The sequence below is a fragment of the Colletotrichum abscissum genome (assembly GCF_030869225.1).
Source record: "Colletotrichum abscissum strain IMI 504890 chromosome Unknown Scaffold_58.1, whole genome shotgun sequence".
NCBI classification, from domain to species: Eukaryota; Fungi; Ascomycota; class Sordariomycetes; order Glomerellales; family Glomerellaceae; genus Colletotrichum; species Colletotrichum abscissum.
The window spans coordinates 224,435-238,034 of NW_026850501.1; the positions used below are offsets into that span (position 1 = coordinate 224,435).

At 54.8% G+C, this 13,600-nt stretch overlaps 5 protein-coding genes across 5 annotated transcripts; 2 read left to right on the forward strand and 3 right to left on the reverse strand.

Annotated features, from left to right (window-relative positions):
- Positions 1-270: 270 nt before the first annotated feature.
- CABS01_14853 (uncharacterized protein) lies at positions 271-946 on the reverse strand (the record flags this gene model as incomplete). Its single annotated transcript, XM_060548191.1, has 2 exons — positions 271-777; positions 836-946. 2 exons carry the CDS (start codon positions 944-946, stop codon positions 271-273), a joined length of 618 nt encoding a protein of 205 aa, XP_060392955.1.
- A 519-nt stretch (positions 947-1,465) lies between these two features.
- CABS01_14854 (NOL1/NOP2/sun family protein) lies at positions 1,466-3,767 on the forward strand (the record flags this gene model as incomplete). Its single annotated transcript, XM_060548192.1, has 2 exons — positions 1,466-3,030; positions 3,086-3,767. The coding sequence occupies 2 exons, from the start codon at positions 1,466-1,468 to the stop codon at positions 3,765-3,767; spliced, it is 2,247 nt and encodes a 748-aa protein (XP_060392956.1).
- Positions 3,768-4,787: 1,020 nt separating this feature from the next.
- CABS01_14855 (cytokinesis regulator) lies at positions 4,788-7,812 on the reverse strand (the record flags this gene model as incomplete). Its single annotated transcript, XM_060548193.1, has 2 exons — positions 4,788-5,362; positions 5,415-7,812. The coding sequence occupies 2 exons, from the start codon at positions 7,810-7,812 to the stop codon at positions 4,788-4,790; spliced, it is 2,973 nt and encodes a 990-aa protein (XP_060392957.1).
- A 2,268-nt stretch (positions 7,813-10,080) lies between these two features.
- CABS01_14856 (uncharacterized protein) lies at positions 10,081-11,407 on the forward strand (the record flags this gene model as incomplete). Its single annotated transcript, XM_060548194.1, has 3 exons — positions 10,081-10,222; positions 10,403-10,584; positions 10,664-11,407. The coding sequence occupies 3 exons, from the start codon at positions 10,081-10,083 to the stop codon at positions 11,405-11,407; spliced, it is 1,068 nt and encodes a 355-aa protein (XP_060392958.1).
- A 215-nt stretch (positions 11,408-11,622) lies between these two features.
- CABS01_14857 (aldo/keto reductase) lies at positions 11,623-12,807 on the reverse strand (the record flags this gene model as incomplete). Its single annotated transcript, XM_060548195.1, has 3 exons — positions 11,623-12,332; positions 12,399-12,519; positions 12,700-12,807. 3 exons carry the CDS (start codon positions 12,805-12,807, stop codon positions 11,623-11,625), a joined length of 939 nt encoding a protein of 312 aa, XP_060392959.1.
- Between the last annotated feature and the right edge of the window lie 793 nt (positions 12,808-13,600).

Consider the following 13,600-nt stretch of genomic DNA (forward strand, 5'->3'; position numbering starts at 1 on the left):
AGTTTACGATGAATATGGAGGGCCACTTTCTCCCCCTTTGGCGATTTCGGGACCCAGACCTTTTTCCCACTCCGAGTTTCTTTTTGGGGCGTGACAAGTAAATTTCCAGATTTGAACTGCCCGCCTGGTTATATCAACCCAGTGCCATAGGAAAACATCTCATGCCGGAATGCAGAGCATTCTTGTTGTTTGCCCAAATAACGACGACGAAATCACTTCTTTATTAGACCATCACCTATGTTCAAGTATTGTGCTTCGTGAATTTCTACGTTATGACTTCTTCTGGGCCTGCCAGGTTGAGCGCCACAGCCCTGATAGCTCCTCCGCCTTTTGCTCGTGCTTAAGCCTCTGCAGTAAGAAGCCCTTGAGATCGCTCCAGAATTCGTCCGTGTCCAATGCCGCCTCTCCGATGTCCTCCTCTGTAGTGTTGGGCGCAACCGCAGCGCTAGGCTCGGGCTTGACTGCAGCAGCTCCTCCAATAACCATGACGGAGAACTCAAGAGATGCCTGACCGTCCGTAAGCAAGTCCTTCAGCACCTTGCTGTCTGGCACCGGCTTCTTGTTGAACAGCAGCTTCATCTTGTCCACAGGTATCCGTGACTCCGCCTCAACCGCCGCCTTGATGTCGAGGATGGAGGTGTTGAGCGACTGGGAGGAGAGCTTGATATCCAGAGGAGGGTTGCGCAGGGACTTGAGAGTGACGTTGACGCTGCGCTCCTGACCTGGGGCAAGATTCGAGGGCTTGCTCATGGCCTTGGGCATCTTGGGCAGGATGTACTGCATGATGTTAGCTATTCGTAGCTACAAAAGCTTCGCTAGTAGGGGTGAGGCTCACGGGAGGACGAGCCGGGAAGTTCTTGGGGTCCTCGACATGGTCGGCGGACAGCTTCGCCGGGCGCGACTCCAAGGTCGCCAGGAACTGTCTTGCGAACACGACTTCGGCCATGGTTGCGATGTGTTGAGTTATGTGGCGCGCTTTCGGGAAGTTTGCCTGGTCGATGTTGTTCGAATCTTCGATTTGAGTTCAGAAGCTATAGGTTGTGTGAGATATAGGAAAGGAATGTCGGCGAAGACTTAATTACTAGACGATCGGCTGGAGGTAAGGCGTTAGAAATGACTTCGTCCGGTGTTCTGGTGTGCTGCCCGCTCTGCTCAGTTAGAGTTGACGCACTGAAGAGGGATGGCGGGGCGGAATGAGCTGGAGTGTGGAGCTTCGACCGCTCGTCTGGGCGGCGTGGCTTTATCGCCCAATCTTATCGGTACTGGTCAGTGCGCGATAGGAAAAAGTTTCGGTGGGGGGGCCGCTTCTAACCCAAGTGAAGGAACTTTTTTTTTTCTTCTGAGCAGTGTAGCGGCGACCGACTTTGAACCAGGCGGTACCGTATATCTTGAATTTTCTACTTCTTCGCTGCCCTTTTTCCCCCACCCCAAATACCCAAGTTTCGATACGAATTGATCGATCAAAATGGGTGTCGGAAACCGTATGAAGAAGCAGGGTGCGCCCGAACCCTTGTCAGAGGCGCATTTCGCAAAGTTGAAGCGCAAGGCCGGTCTGCCAGTCGAGCCCGTCGAGGCTCCCGAGGTCAAGAGGAGGAGAAGAGGAGCGGCACCCAAGGCCAATGCCGCGGCAGCGAAGAAGCAGGATGCGAAGAAGAGCAACGGTGCCAAGGCTGGAAAGCCTGCGCCCAAGGCCGCCAACGGCAGAGGAAAGAAGGCACCCCAGCCTGTCGACTCGGACGAAGAGATGTCAGACGACGACGATGCCGGCGACTTTGCTGGTGCCCCTTCCGACATGAGCGACGATGATGACGAGGTTGACGAGTTTTCCGACCTGGAGGCCGCGGAGAAGCTGGGAGACGACTTCATAGATGGTTCTGACGACGATTCCGTGTACGATTCAGAAGAGGAGCGTGGCGGCGGCGGAAAGCACATGTTCTCAGAGGACGAAGACGACTCGGACGGCGAGGAGATGCTCACAAAGGCCAACATTGAGGGTCTCGCACGGAGACTCGACCAGAAGCAGGCCGAGGAGGACGCTGACGCCCAGGCCGAACTCGAGGAGATGGGCATCCAGACCAACATTGACGGCGACAAGCCGCACATCCTCGAAGACGACTCGGACGACGAGCTCGCCGCCAAGACCAAGACGCTCCTCGCGCCCGACCTGCAGCTCCTGAGAACGAGAATCACGGAAAACATTAGAGTGCTCGACGACTTTGCGAAGCTCCACGAGGAGGGCCGCTCCCGCACAGAGTACGTCAACCAACTTATCAAGGACATCTGCGCCTACTACGGCTACTCCGAGTACCTCGCCGAGAAGCTCTTCAACCTCTTCTCCCCCCGTGAGGCGTTCGCCTTCTTCGAGGCCAACGAGTCGGCCCGCCCCGTCGTCATCCGCACAAACACCCTCCGCACCCACCGCAGAGACCTCGCCCAGGCCCTCATCGGCCGCGGCGTCACCCTCGAGCCCGTCGGAAAGTGGTCCAAGGTCGGCCTCCAGATCTTTGAGAGCAACGTGCCCCTCGGTGCCACGCCCGAGTACCTGGCCGGCTACTACATCCTCCAGGCCGCCTCCTCTTTCCTGCCCGTCATGGCCCTCGAGCCGCAGGAGAACGAGCGCGTGTTGGATATGGCCGCCGCTCCCGGTGGTAAGACGACGCACATGGCCGCCATGATGAAGAACACGGGTGTCATCGTCGCCAACGATCCCAGCAAGCAGCGTGCACAGGGTCTCATTGGTAACATCCACCGCCTCGGCGCCCGCAACGTCGTCGTCTCAAACTACGATGCTAGAGAGTTCCCCAAGCCCATGGGCGGTTTCGACCGTGTCCTGCTCGATGCCCCTTGCTCCGGTACTGGTGTCATTGCAAAGGATGCCAGCGTCAAGACCAACAAGACGGAGAGGGATTTCATGCTGCTGCCGCACATGCAGAAGCAGCTTATCCTCGCCGCCATTGACTCTGTCAACCACCACAGCAAGACGGGCGGTTACATTGTCTACTCTACCTGTTCCGTCACAGTCGAGGAGAAGTAAGACTGTCCACCTCATCTAACTATTGTCTCAATCATGCTAACAAACCAACAGCGAGTCCGTCGTAGCATACGCCCTCTCCCGCCGCCCCAACGTCAAGCTCGTCGACACCAACCTCCCCTTTGGCCGCGAGGGCTTCACCTCCTACATGGGCAAGAAATTCGACCCCTCCCTCAAGCTCACCCGCCGCTACTACCCGCACACCTACAACGTCGACGGCTTCTTCGTCGCCAAGTTCCAAAAGATCGGCCCCACCCCCGCCAAGGCCGAACGCGACCGCTCCGCTGCCTCCGTCGGCGAGGTCGTCGACAAGACCCCCATCACCACCGACGACGAGTCCAACGCCGGCGGCAAGACCGACGACGACTTTGGCGGCTTCGACGACGACGAGGATGAGGAGTACGTCCTCAAGGCCAAGCGCAACGCCATGCGCAGACGCGGTCTCGACCCCAACGCCCTCTCCGCCAAGGCAAAGAAGGCTGCCTCTGACGCGAAGAAGGAGTCTTCTGCTTCTGAGGCCGAGGCTGAGAGCGCCGCCGAGACCGACAAGTCCGCGGCCGAAAAGACGCCCGAGAAGAAGGACAAGAGCAAGCAAAAGGCCGCCGCGGCCGACAAGGAGAAGAAGGCCGAGAGGAATCCGGCGCAGAAGAAGGTGACCTCCACCGCGGCCGCGCCGGAAAAGAGCCCCAAGAGCAAGAGCCCCAAGCAAAAGAAGGAGAAGAAGTCTGCGAAATAAAAGGACGAGACACATGTGATCGGCTGGTGTCAAAAAAGGAAAATTGATGAACTAGAACGAGGGTTGGGATCTTTTTTTGAAGTGTATCTTGTGTAGTAGACAAAGAAGCATCTTGTCAGGGATCGAGGTCGAAACGAACCCCGCGTCGTTGTCGTCGTTGTTGAGGTTATTAGGGTTGTCGCATTATAATTACCTATTACTACTAAATGGAGTCGGAGCTCAAAAAGGTTTTCGGGAAATAAAAAAAAGTATCGAACGAAAATATTGAACAGTGAAGAGGTTGTTGACATGGTCGTCGCTGTCGCCGTTCATCTGTTGTGACCGTCATTTGTCGTCGCCGATGGAGAAAAAAGCCTTTCACGTCCACGTCAAGAAGGAATTATCCAGCCAGCTGGCCACGAAGAGAATTGAGAAAAGAAGATTGGGTTATTGCTAATCCAATACGCCGAAGCCAAAAAAATGAATCTAAGCAGAGCTTTTCATCAACCTGTCTCTCATCATCAAAAAGATCAATGACAGACACACCAACCAATCCTTGACCACCTTCACAGGCGAAGAAAGGCTAACCACCCTCAACCTCCTCCAAACAGCATCGTAAAGATAAAAAGCATTGTACAAAAATGCAAACGTCAAAGCAGTCCTTTTTCCTCCACTGTGGTCATAAACCCTCTTATCCAGCTCGGGGTCTGGATGGTATCGAGTCCCAAATCCCAAATCATCTGTTTGTTGTCATAAAGTCGGCATGCCATTTCCTCTGCCAGACCTCTTTTCGTCGTAAAAGCCGTGTGTCATGAATCCTATTCAAGACTTTTTGTAGGAGTATGTTGTACACAAAGAAGAGTCCAGAAAGTCGTCACTGGAATCGTCGTAAATACTGTTCGTCGTAATCCTTCTCCCAAAACGCCTCGTTCGTAGCTCGCCCTGTCGTTCGCCATGACGCCAGGGGTATTAAAATAATTATGTATGAAGAAAAAAGCATGATATGCCGCCCAAAGTAGAATGCTGTTGGTGTGGTGAGGTCTACTGGGCAGCCCTCTGATGAAGTAGGATGTCGCGGATCGCCCATCTGGCAGCTTCGCGATCTCGGTCTCCGACCCCGAGCCACTTCTCGCATTTCTTTCGCCACCGGTCTTCTTCTTCGCGCTGTCTCCGAACGAATTCGGGACCAACATCGAATTCTTCCCCGACGAGCCACTCGTCCTTAACTTCGCTAACGCGACCGGGTTCTTTGGAGTCGCCTTGGTTATCGTCGAGATCGGGAATGTCCTTGAAGACGTCCTCGTCGTCGTCCAAAGCATTGAAGCCGTCCATGGGGTCGGGTATCTCGGACTTGGTGTTCGTCTGTGGGCCGAGCTTGAGCCAGCACATGTTCTGTGGATCAAAGACCATGCCGCCCACAACCTGCACGCCCTTCGTGTGGCTTATGTTCGTAATCAGAGCCGGCCGAGGCGTTGAAGAAGCTTCCTTATCTCGAACCACGTGCGGCGGCATTGATGTTGGCGATGGGGACGATGCGGGTGGGTCGAACGCGTTCAAGACATTTTCGTTGCCTTCCCAACGGTACGTGTCGGGGTTGTAGAACATACCCTGAAGATCTACAGGGTGGTCAGTATAACGATGTGCAATCCATTGAGCTAGTGCACTTACGCTGCGGAGTCTTGTCCTTATTCATGTTGGAAATTAAATGAGGCTTCAATTGAGGAAGGTTCCTCTTCTTTTTCGACCGCACCGTCGCTTGTGGTAGTCCGGGATTGAAATTGTTCCTGGACGACAGCTGAGAAACGCGCGACGAGGTGAGAGGCGCCAGTGGGCCTGATGGAGCTCGTTGAGCAAGCGAGGTCTCCCGAGCAATTCGGCTAGCCTGGGTATCGCGGGCGAAATGGGGCGTGTAATCACCCTTCGCAGGGGAGTAAGGAGCCGGGGAGGGCGTGGTGGTCCGATCAGGAAGCACATTCTGATAAAGCTTGTTGCGGAGCGGTGCCTTGACAGGTTGTCGGACAAATTTGGCCTCTGAATGGGCTGAAGTAGGCAAGTCGTCGAACCCATCCAACTCATGCCCATCACCAAAGTTCCGAGTTCGGTTTGGCTTGGTGAGGGTGCGGAACGACAAACCGTCGCGGGTGATATGGTCCGAATGACGATTTGTTCTCTTCGGACTCGGCGACCGCATTGTCGACCTGGAAAATGCCCTCGAGGTCGGTCGCAAGTCTAGAGCGTTCTCAGAATCGTGGCGGCGGAAGCTACGAGAAGTTTTTGCAGTCACGTGCTGCGACTGGGATTGTGAGGCCCCAGCAGGGAGAAAGGGGCGTCGTTGCTGGGCAGCGAAGCTTTCCACAGCGGGTCGAGATCTCTCAGTAGGAGTCTTGGGCCGCATTGAGGAAGGCGGACGGCCATCTGTCCTAGATGGTGGCCGTTCAAACCGGGACATTGTCTTTGCCGGTGAGTGAGAGCTGCTCATTGCAGGCAGAGATCGCTTAAATCTCAGCAACTGCGTGCTAGTGGTCGTCGGCTCATTACGCAGCGACGTCGTAGAGGTTCTAGCACCAAGCTCTCGCCTGCGTGGAGTCGAAGGGAGCAAAGAGCTCGATGGAGAAGGTGTTGTGGGAGTCGGCATGCTATGAATGCTCGTGACGGAAGACTGAGATTGGTGACCCATGCGCGACTGAGATCTTCTCGTACGAGCAAAGATAGGACCACCACTCTCGGACACAGGCTCCAGGGCAGACTGAGTTCGCTCATGACGCTCATGACTCGGCCGAGGGAGCCGTGACGGAGTAGCCTTATTCGTGAAGGTCAATGAGATTGCAGTCTTTGGTCTCTGGGGGCTCGGTGGGCGGTTTGCATTGACACGAATATTGCGATGGAGTGTAAGCTTGCCCGAATTGAAGACGTCGCCATCACCCACGTCAAGACCATCAAACATGTCTTCAGGCTCTGGCTCGCGCGGTTGAGGAGTCTTGAGGTTTGGAGGCTCTTCTTCGACGGGACGCACGGGAGAGCGACTGAGTTTCCTACGACTCAATCTCTCACCAAAGTTGACCGGGCCGCTGGGGAGTACAAGGCCATCAAACGTCTCATCTTCGCTCTCGGCGGTGAATGAGCTCGAGACGCTGGGGCTCATGGCGGAGACAGACGAGCTCCTATTCGAACGAGCGTCTCTTCGTGTGCCTCCGAATCGAGTACCGAGGCTACCCTCACCCCAGTCCAGATCATCTGCCTGGTTCGACGGTGTCTTTGGGATGTCCTTTCTAGTAGAGAGCCTCAACTTGCCATCTGAGGGCAACTCGAAGTCGTTCTCAAAATCATCGTCCAAAGGCTTGTCAATCTTCTGAGGGGTCGGTGGGGTGATGAGTGAAATGGGTTTAGGCGGGCGAGTCTTTGATACTTTGATAGTTTCCGATCCATCACCAAAGAAATCGTCGTCGTCGTCATCGTTGTCACGGAACTTCTCCAAGTTGAGAGCCCCTGATAATGTGCTCGTCCTCGATTCCGTCGACTCTCTCCTGTCCAGCATGGAAACCGCGGGAGGAGTCTTCATAGCTTTGGTCGGACTAGTCTGATTGGAACCGCCGCTGACTTGTCGAAGAGCGTCGGGGAATCTGGAGCCGTCCTGAGGTTTGATGCGAAGGGCCTGAGCCGAGTCTGGAAGAACCAGATCATCCTCCCAGTCGTCCTGCATGATCTTCTTGATCTTTCGTCCACCAAGTCGTTTGATAGTACCGCCCATTAGAGCGGAAGAAGGTACATTTTTGGGTATCGGAATGCCGGCCTGTGTGGCAGCGGCGATAGCGTCGAGGGTCGACTTCTCGTCGTCGCCCGGGACATGCACGTGGGTCTCTTCGTCCAGGATAGATTCGAGGTCGGAACGGAGGGAAACATGTGAAGACGCAGAGTCGCGTCGTGAGGGAGGAAGGGTGGTAACGGTAGCGGTAGAGGCGGTGCGGAATGTCAGATCGTCGGTGTCGATTTGGAAATCGTCATCGTCCCAGTCTTCGATGTCGGGTTCCGCCGCCGGCTGGCGTGGCTTGAGGCGTAAAGGTTCCATGTTTTCGGTAGGTTTCTTTGTTTGGGGGAGCGCAGAATTGAATTGGGTCCGAGAAGGCCGTAGTCGTATCGCAAAAGACTTCCCGACAGCGCTTTCCTGCTTGTCAATGTTGCAAGATCATATCGTCAACAATAACAGCAGCCCCGGCCCGGCATAACCGTGAGAAGGCGGAGATAGTGGTCGCAAGCGATGTTGTTTGGTAGTATTTAGGCGTCGCGGGGGGCGCAAAAAGATTTGTCGTGGTGGTGTTTAGGCGTAGAAATGGCGGCGCGGATTGTTTTTGAATCGAGTAGAGTATCGTCGTTTCCGGGAATGTGTGTAGTAGTGTGGGAAGTAGTGTCTGTCGGCTACTGGTAGGATGAATTGCGAGAGATGCAAACAGGTGCAGAGGCAGAACAAGTGGAGGTGATGCAAAGAAAGTTCGTCGTAAGGGGTGATTGCGCAAGAGGAACAGGAACAGGGTCCAGAGATGTCGAGCGTGACGTTTGTCGAGGGTTGTGCTGGAGTAGAATGAGATCAGGGCAGTCGTGAGTGTCGGGGGGAGAGACTGGATTTGCCCTTCTTGTTGGACGAGATGTAGCAAAAATGGCTGGGAAGCTGGGGTTGATGGATCGGGCCTGGCAAACAAAGCGAGGTGGTAGGTCGGCCAGATGGTGGGCTGGGTCCAGTACGAGTGGTGCGTGGGCACAGAGTGGTGCAGCACAGCGCAACGTAGTGGGTGGTGTGGTGGACAGCTGGGTGGCTGGTATTGCGCGCAGGTGTGGGCAAACCCACTGAGCTACGTATCTTGTGAGGTGTTCCGCAGGCACGAGGGTGACAGAATTGGGGGTAGCAGGGACAGCCGGTGTGCGTGTGTTATACGATTCTTCCGTTTCCCCCTTTTTCGCTAGGTTCGGTTCCCTCGTCTTTTCTTCTTTTTTTCTTAAGCTTGATGGAGAATCCACTATCGTCTTTTCTTAGTCTCTCTGAGTAAGGTACTGGGACAACAGAAGGAGGGAGTAAATAATAAGGCCGGCAGGGACGGTGAGAGAGGGAAGAGAGTGGGTAAAAAAGAGAAAGCCGATCTAGACAAGCTGGGTCCGTTCTTTTTCTGCGGGACAGGCAGAGTCATGCTCCGGGTGGACAACAGACGGGGGAAAAGAACAGGTGGGAGGCACGGAGGGCGTGGGAGGGTACAAACCGGGGGTCCAGGGCTCTCCAGTGAATCATAATTTTTCCCAGGGTGTGCCACGTGATTCAGCGGGGACATCAGATGGTTCATTGATTGGACGACGAGCACATGTATGCGGGGACGGTTGCACTTGACTTGCACGATTCTGACGCGTTGGAGGCGCGACAGCCCTTTCCACCCGTCGTCGTTTCAATTGAGCTCAGCCAACGGCGAATGCAGCAGCGAGAGGCTGGCAGTTCAGGGAGAAAATGGAGGCATTAGGCTATAATTAGTGCTGCCTGCCTTTTCTAACGATTCCTTTTATCAAGGGCAGGAAAAAGAAGTTATCGAGAGTCTATGGGATCCCAGGGCGGAGGAATATTGGACAGTGCTTGCTCTGACTTTCTCTCTCTTCTCGTTCATCCCACAGGCAATACCTTACACAGTACCTTTAGATCCAAACACAAAGCCGCCGTCTCCGTAGCTTCCTGTTTATTTGTTGACAGCACCCGACCTCGCCCAAGGTAAGGAAGGTACAAGCACAGAAAGCACCAAAACAATTGCTAACGACCTTACCTTCCTTGCCTTGCTTTCCCGCTCTCCGTTCCATCCCACGACCTCCGTACCTCCTTCCCGTCCCGAACCTACGTCTCAATACCAAGGTGCAGGGCCAAGGCTGCCTGAGGCGTTGCACAGTCCCCCCCTCTGCTGCCTGTCTGAGCGCCATAGTTGCCTAGCGCTCTCGACCCCAGGACCCCTCGAGGACCCTCACGGTTCAGATGAAGCCACACTCACTTCACTGTATTTAATCAACAAACTACCAACTTTGGAAATCCAGTCTCAGTCTCACTCTCCCGGACTGCTCTGTCTCAACCTCCATCCAACCAGGAGTTCCCCTCGAGACACCGTAGTTGCAATTTAGATTCCAACCCTGAGAACCAAATAATTACGCACCTACTAAAACTTTCTGACGACAATCCCGACCAACCTGAGCTCTCGGACCTTGCACCGGGTTGCAACTGCCACTTACATCGAACCTTCAGCTCATTCCCGTGGCACGCAAGGGGCAAACCAACCGATTCTTTCCTCAAGTTTATGTCGATTTAGTTCACCTAGTCATGGCATCCGGCCACGTTCTCCGATTTCCCCGGTCAGACAGTGAAGGCGCTTTTGTCATCGTCCAGGCCACGCCCACTCGGTCAAAGGCACTAGATGTCAAGTTGGTGGGAACAGATGGCGTGGAGCCATATGCCGTTTCTCGTGAGTTTCCAACTTCCAAGTTCCAAACGCTCGTCATCCCGCCTTCCTGGCCGACGATCACCGCGGCCCGGGCGAGTGGGGTCTTGGCCGACACCTGTTTCATGCGCCGAACTCATCCACCTCATATTATACGGGAAATTTTGAAGAAAAAAAAGGCTAACGGTAGGGTTTCCCTGGCAGTGCGTCATGACAAAGTCGCATCACTACGCGTCAAGAACAGTCCAGTGTCTGAGGAAGAATGGGTCACTATCCTGACTGCGGTCTTGCACCAAGAACCGGCCGAGGGCGTTGAGGCAATCGCCTCTGTGGAGAACGAGTCAGTTCTCACCCTGACAATTCGGAAAAAGGGGAATGAGTTCACAGTAAGTTTTTTTACATTCCAGCCTTTTACCTACCTTCCGCATGGGTGGCCGGGCTGGGCTGACGGGCTGGGTAATCTAGCAACGGCTCGGCGCCATCGAGTTGAGCCACAGCCCACGCGAGCTCATTGAGCTATTCGACTGGTGTGCGCTCTCGGCGCAGACAGCCAATGAGGCCAAGGAAGCTCTAGCCTCGACGACTGCAAAGGCAAGCAAGCTCGAAGAATCTGTGCGGGAGCTCAAAGCTCAACTCGACGAGCTAGTCGCGGCCAAGGAGGCTGACGAGTCGGAACTGCTCGAAAAGTTCCGCGACCTGCTCAACGAGAAGAAGGTCAAGATCCGCCAGCAGCAGAAGCTACTCGCGTCTGCATCCGTCGAGCCGGAGAAGCTAGCGCAGGTACAGCAGAGCTCCCAGGCCGCGGTAAGAGGCCATGCGGCCGCCAAGTCGAGGCCGGGCAAGAGGAAGACCGTTCCCGCGCCTGTCGATGATGCTGATTCGTCAGAGGAAAGTGAAGGCAAAATGGACGTTGATGAGGTGAAGGAGCAGGTTGCGGACCTGTCAGATCAGCAGCGCGACACGACTGAGGACGAGGACGAGACGGCTAGTGAAGATGATGTCGACGAAGAGCCGGCGACAGCACCAGCGCCCAGTAAGCCCACACGGTCTCAAGTATCACCACCGCCCAAGCCAAAGGCTGCTGCCGCGCCCGCGAAAAAGGAGGCGCCTCCTGCGAAGAGGGAGTTGCCTTTTGCAAGAAAGAAAGCAGCTGCTAAAGCACCCCCGCCGCCCGCTGGTAGCGAGACGGAGTCTGATGATGAGTTATGAGGTGACGAACATGAAAACGAATAAACCACGATACCTTCAATCACTTCAGGTCTTCTTACGGTCATATCATGCCAATGTGCCCCGTAGGCTTGAGAGATTAAACTTGTACACAGACGTCACTATTGGAACGATTTCCATAATTACTAATTACAACTAACAATACTAGATACGCTCTTGACTACAATGAGCGTGGCGGACCCCGAACTTTGTCATACTCATCGGGTATCATCAGCGTCGAACTTGTTCTTCCAGAACCCGCGAACGTGCTTGGTCTTGCCAGCCTCGGCAATCTCTTTCACCTCGCGGGGTGTAAGCTTGATGGCGGGGATATGGTTCAGGTAGCTCTGCAGTCTCTCCTCCTTGGACGAGGTGGTGATAACAATCAGACCCTGATCGATGCACCAGCGGAGTCCGACAACAGAGTCGCTCACGCCGTACTTCTTGGACAGGTTGGCCCAGATAGTCCTGACGGGCGAGTCGACGTCCGAAGTAATGGGCGTCAGCGGGGCATAACAAGACACGGCAATATTGTTATCGCGGTGGAATTGCAGCAGGTCGCCGTGCTGCAGGTGAGGGTGGAACTCGATCTGGTTGATAGCAGGCACGACCTTGGCCGTCTTCAAAATGGCCTCGATCTGAGGCTGCAGAAAGTTGGAGAGCCCGATGCTCTTGGCGCGGCCGCTGGCCTGGATGGCCTCGAGATCCGCCCACTTTTGCTGCAACTCCTCGTCCGAGTCGGCGAAGAAGGGCGCATGGATGAGGTAAAGGTCCACGTACTCGAGGTCGAGCTTCTTCAGCGAGGTAGCGAAGGCCTCTTCGGTGTCCTGCTTCTTGGTTCCGCTGATTTTTGCGGTGACGTAGAGCTTTTCTCTTGGCACGCCGGCCTTTTTGATGGCTGCACCGAGTTCTTCTTCGTTTCCGTATACTAAGGATCGTGTTAAGAAGTGGTGATCAATGGGAAGAGTGAATGGGTGAGTGAAATTGCACGTACCTTCGGCGCCATCGAGATGATGGTATCCGGCCTTGATCGCCATGACGGTGTTGTCGACGATCTTCTCGTCAAAGCTGGCCCCGCCAGCCTTGTAGTTGGCAGTACCCAGGCCATATCCGAGCTGCGGATACGTCAGTATGAGACGGTACTTGGAGTAAACCGGCCGCGATGCAGCAATTTCGTAATTTAAGATTTGAGCTGGAATGCCCTAGGATCTGGCACTGGATGCTGACATGCATTGCCGAACGGCGGATCTTCCCGCAGGAATGGGGATCCTTTTAAACTTGAGATTCAAACTCACCATGGGGATCATCTTGCCATCGTTGAGAGTGAGCCATGGGATATAATCCACTTGCTTTGGAGGGGTTCCCGAAGCATCGGGCGTGAAGGTGGACAGAATCGAGTTCATGGTGCGCTTTTGAAGATGTTGAGAGCTGATGAGGGGCAATACGGGACGAGGACGTAGCGTTGAGCAGAGTCTTGATGAGTTTCTCGTCAAGAACATACAGCGATGTATATGGCAGGGAAGATGAAAAATAGCTTATGAAAGATGGCCTCGAACAAACGGGTATTGATGGGCCGCGGCCAGGGGTTTGTATTTCTAATACGACGAGACGGACTTCTACTGGTCTCTTAAGAGGGAGGAGCTATGAGGTGAGGGGTGACGGATGTGTTATCAGCACGATGGGACGAGGACGAGACACTCAAAGGGGCACTGGGCTTTCAGCTCTTGCATCGAGGTTTGTTTCGATGACATGCAGTAATAGCAAACTCGCAGGAAAAACATGCTTCCCCCGCCTGCATCGGCCAACAAGAGCCGAGACGTCCAATTGACATCACCGAAAGTCGTGCCTCTACTGGTAAATTGGGGTGAGCTTTCTTGGTGTGTCAAAGGGAGGCGCTTTTCGGAACTTGCTGCAGTGGGCTGGAACCACAGCTTTCCTTCTCCTCACCCCACTTGCCCCAATTGGAGCTGTCTGCCAGGGCGTGCTGGATTCCCGGGACGGCGGCGGGGAGGGGAGTTTGGGGGCTGCAGCGTCCTTTTCGCAGTGACGCCAACAGTGACGACAGTGTGGGAGCTGTTGCGTGATGCATCACCCGGGGACCCGGGGGGGCTCGACATGCAGCGTCGGCCGGGACTCGGACCGTGAGCTTTGGGTACCTTATCCTGAGGGCTTTGGATCCCTTTTGGATCTTGGAGC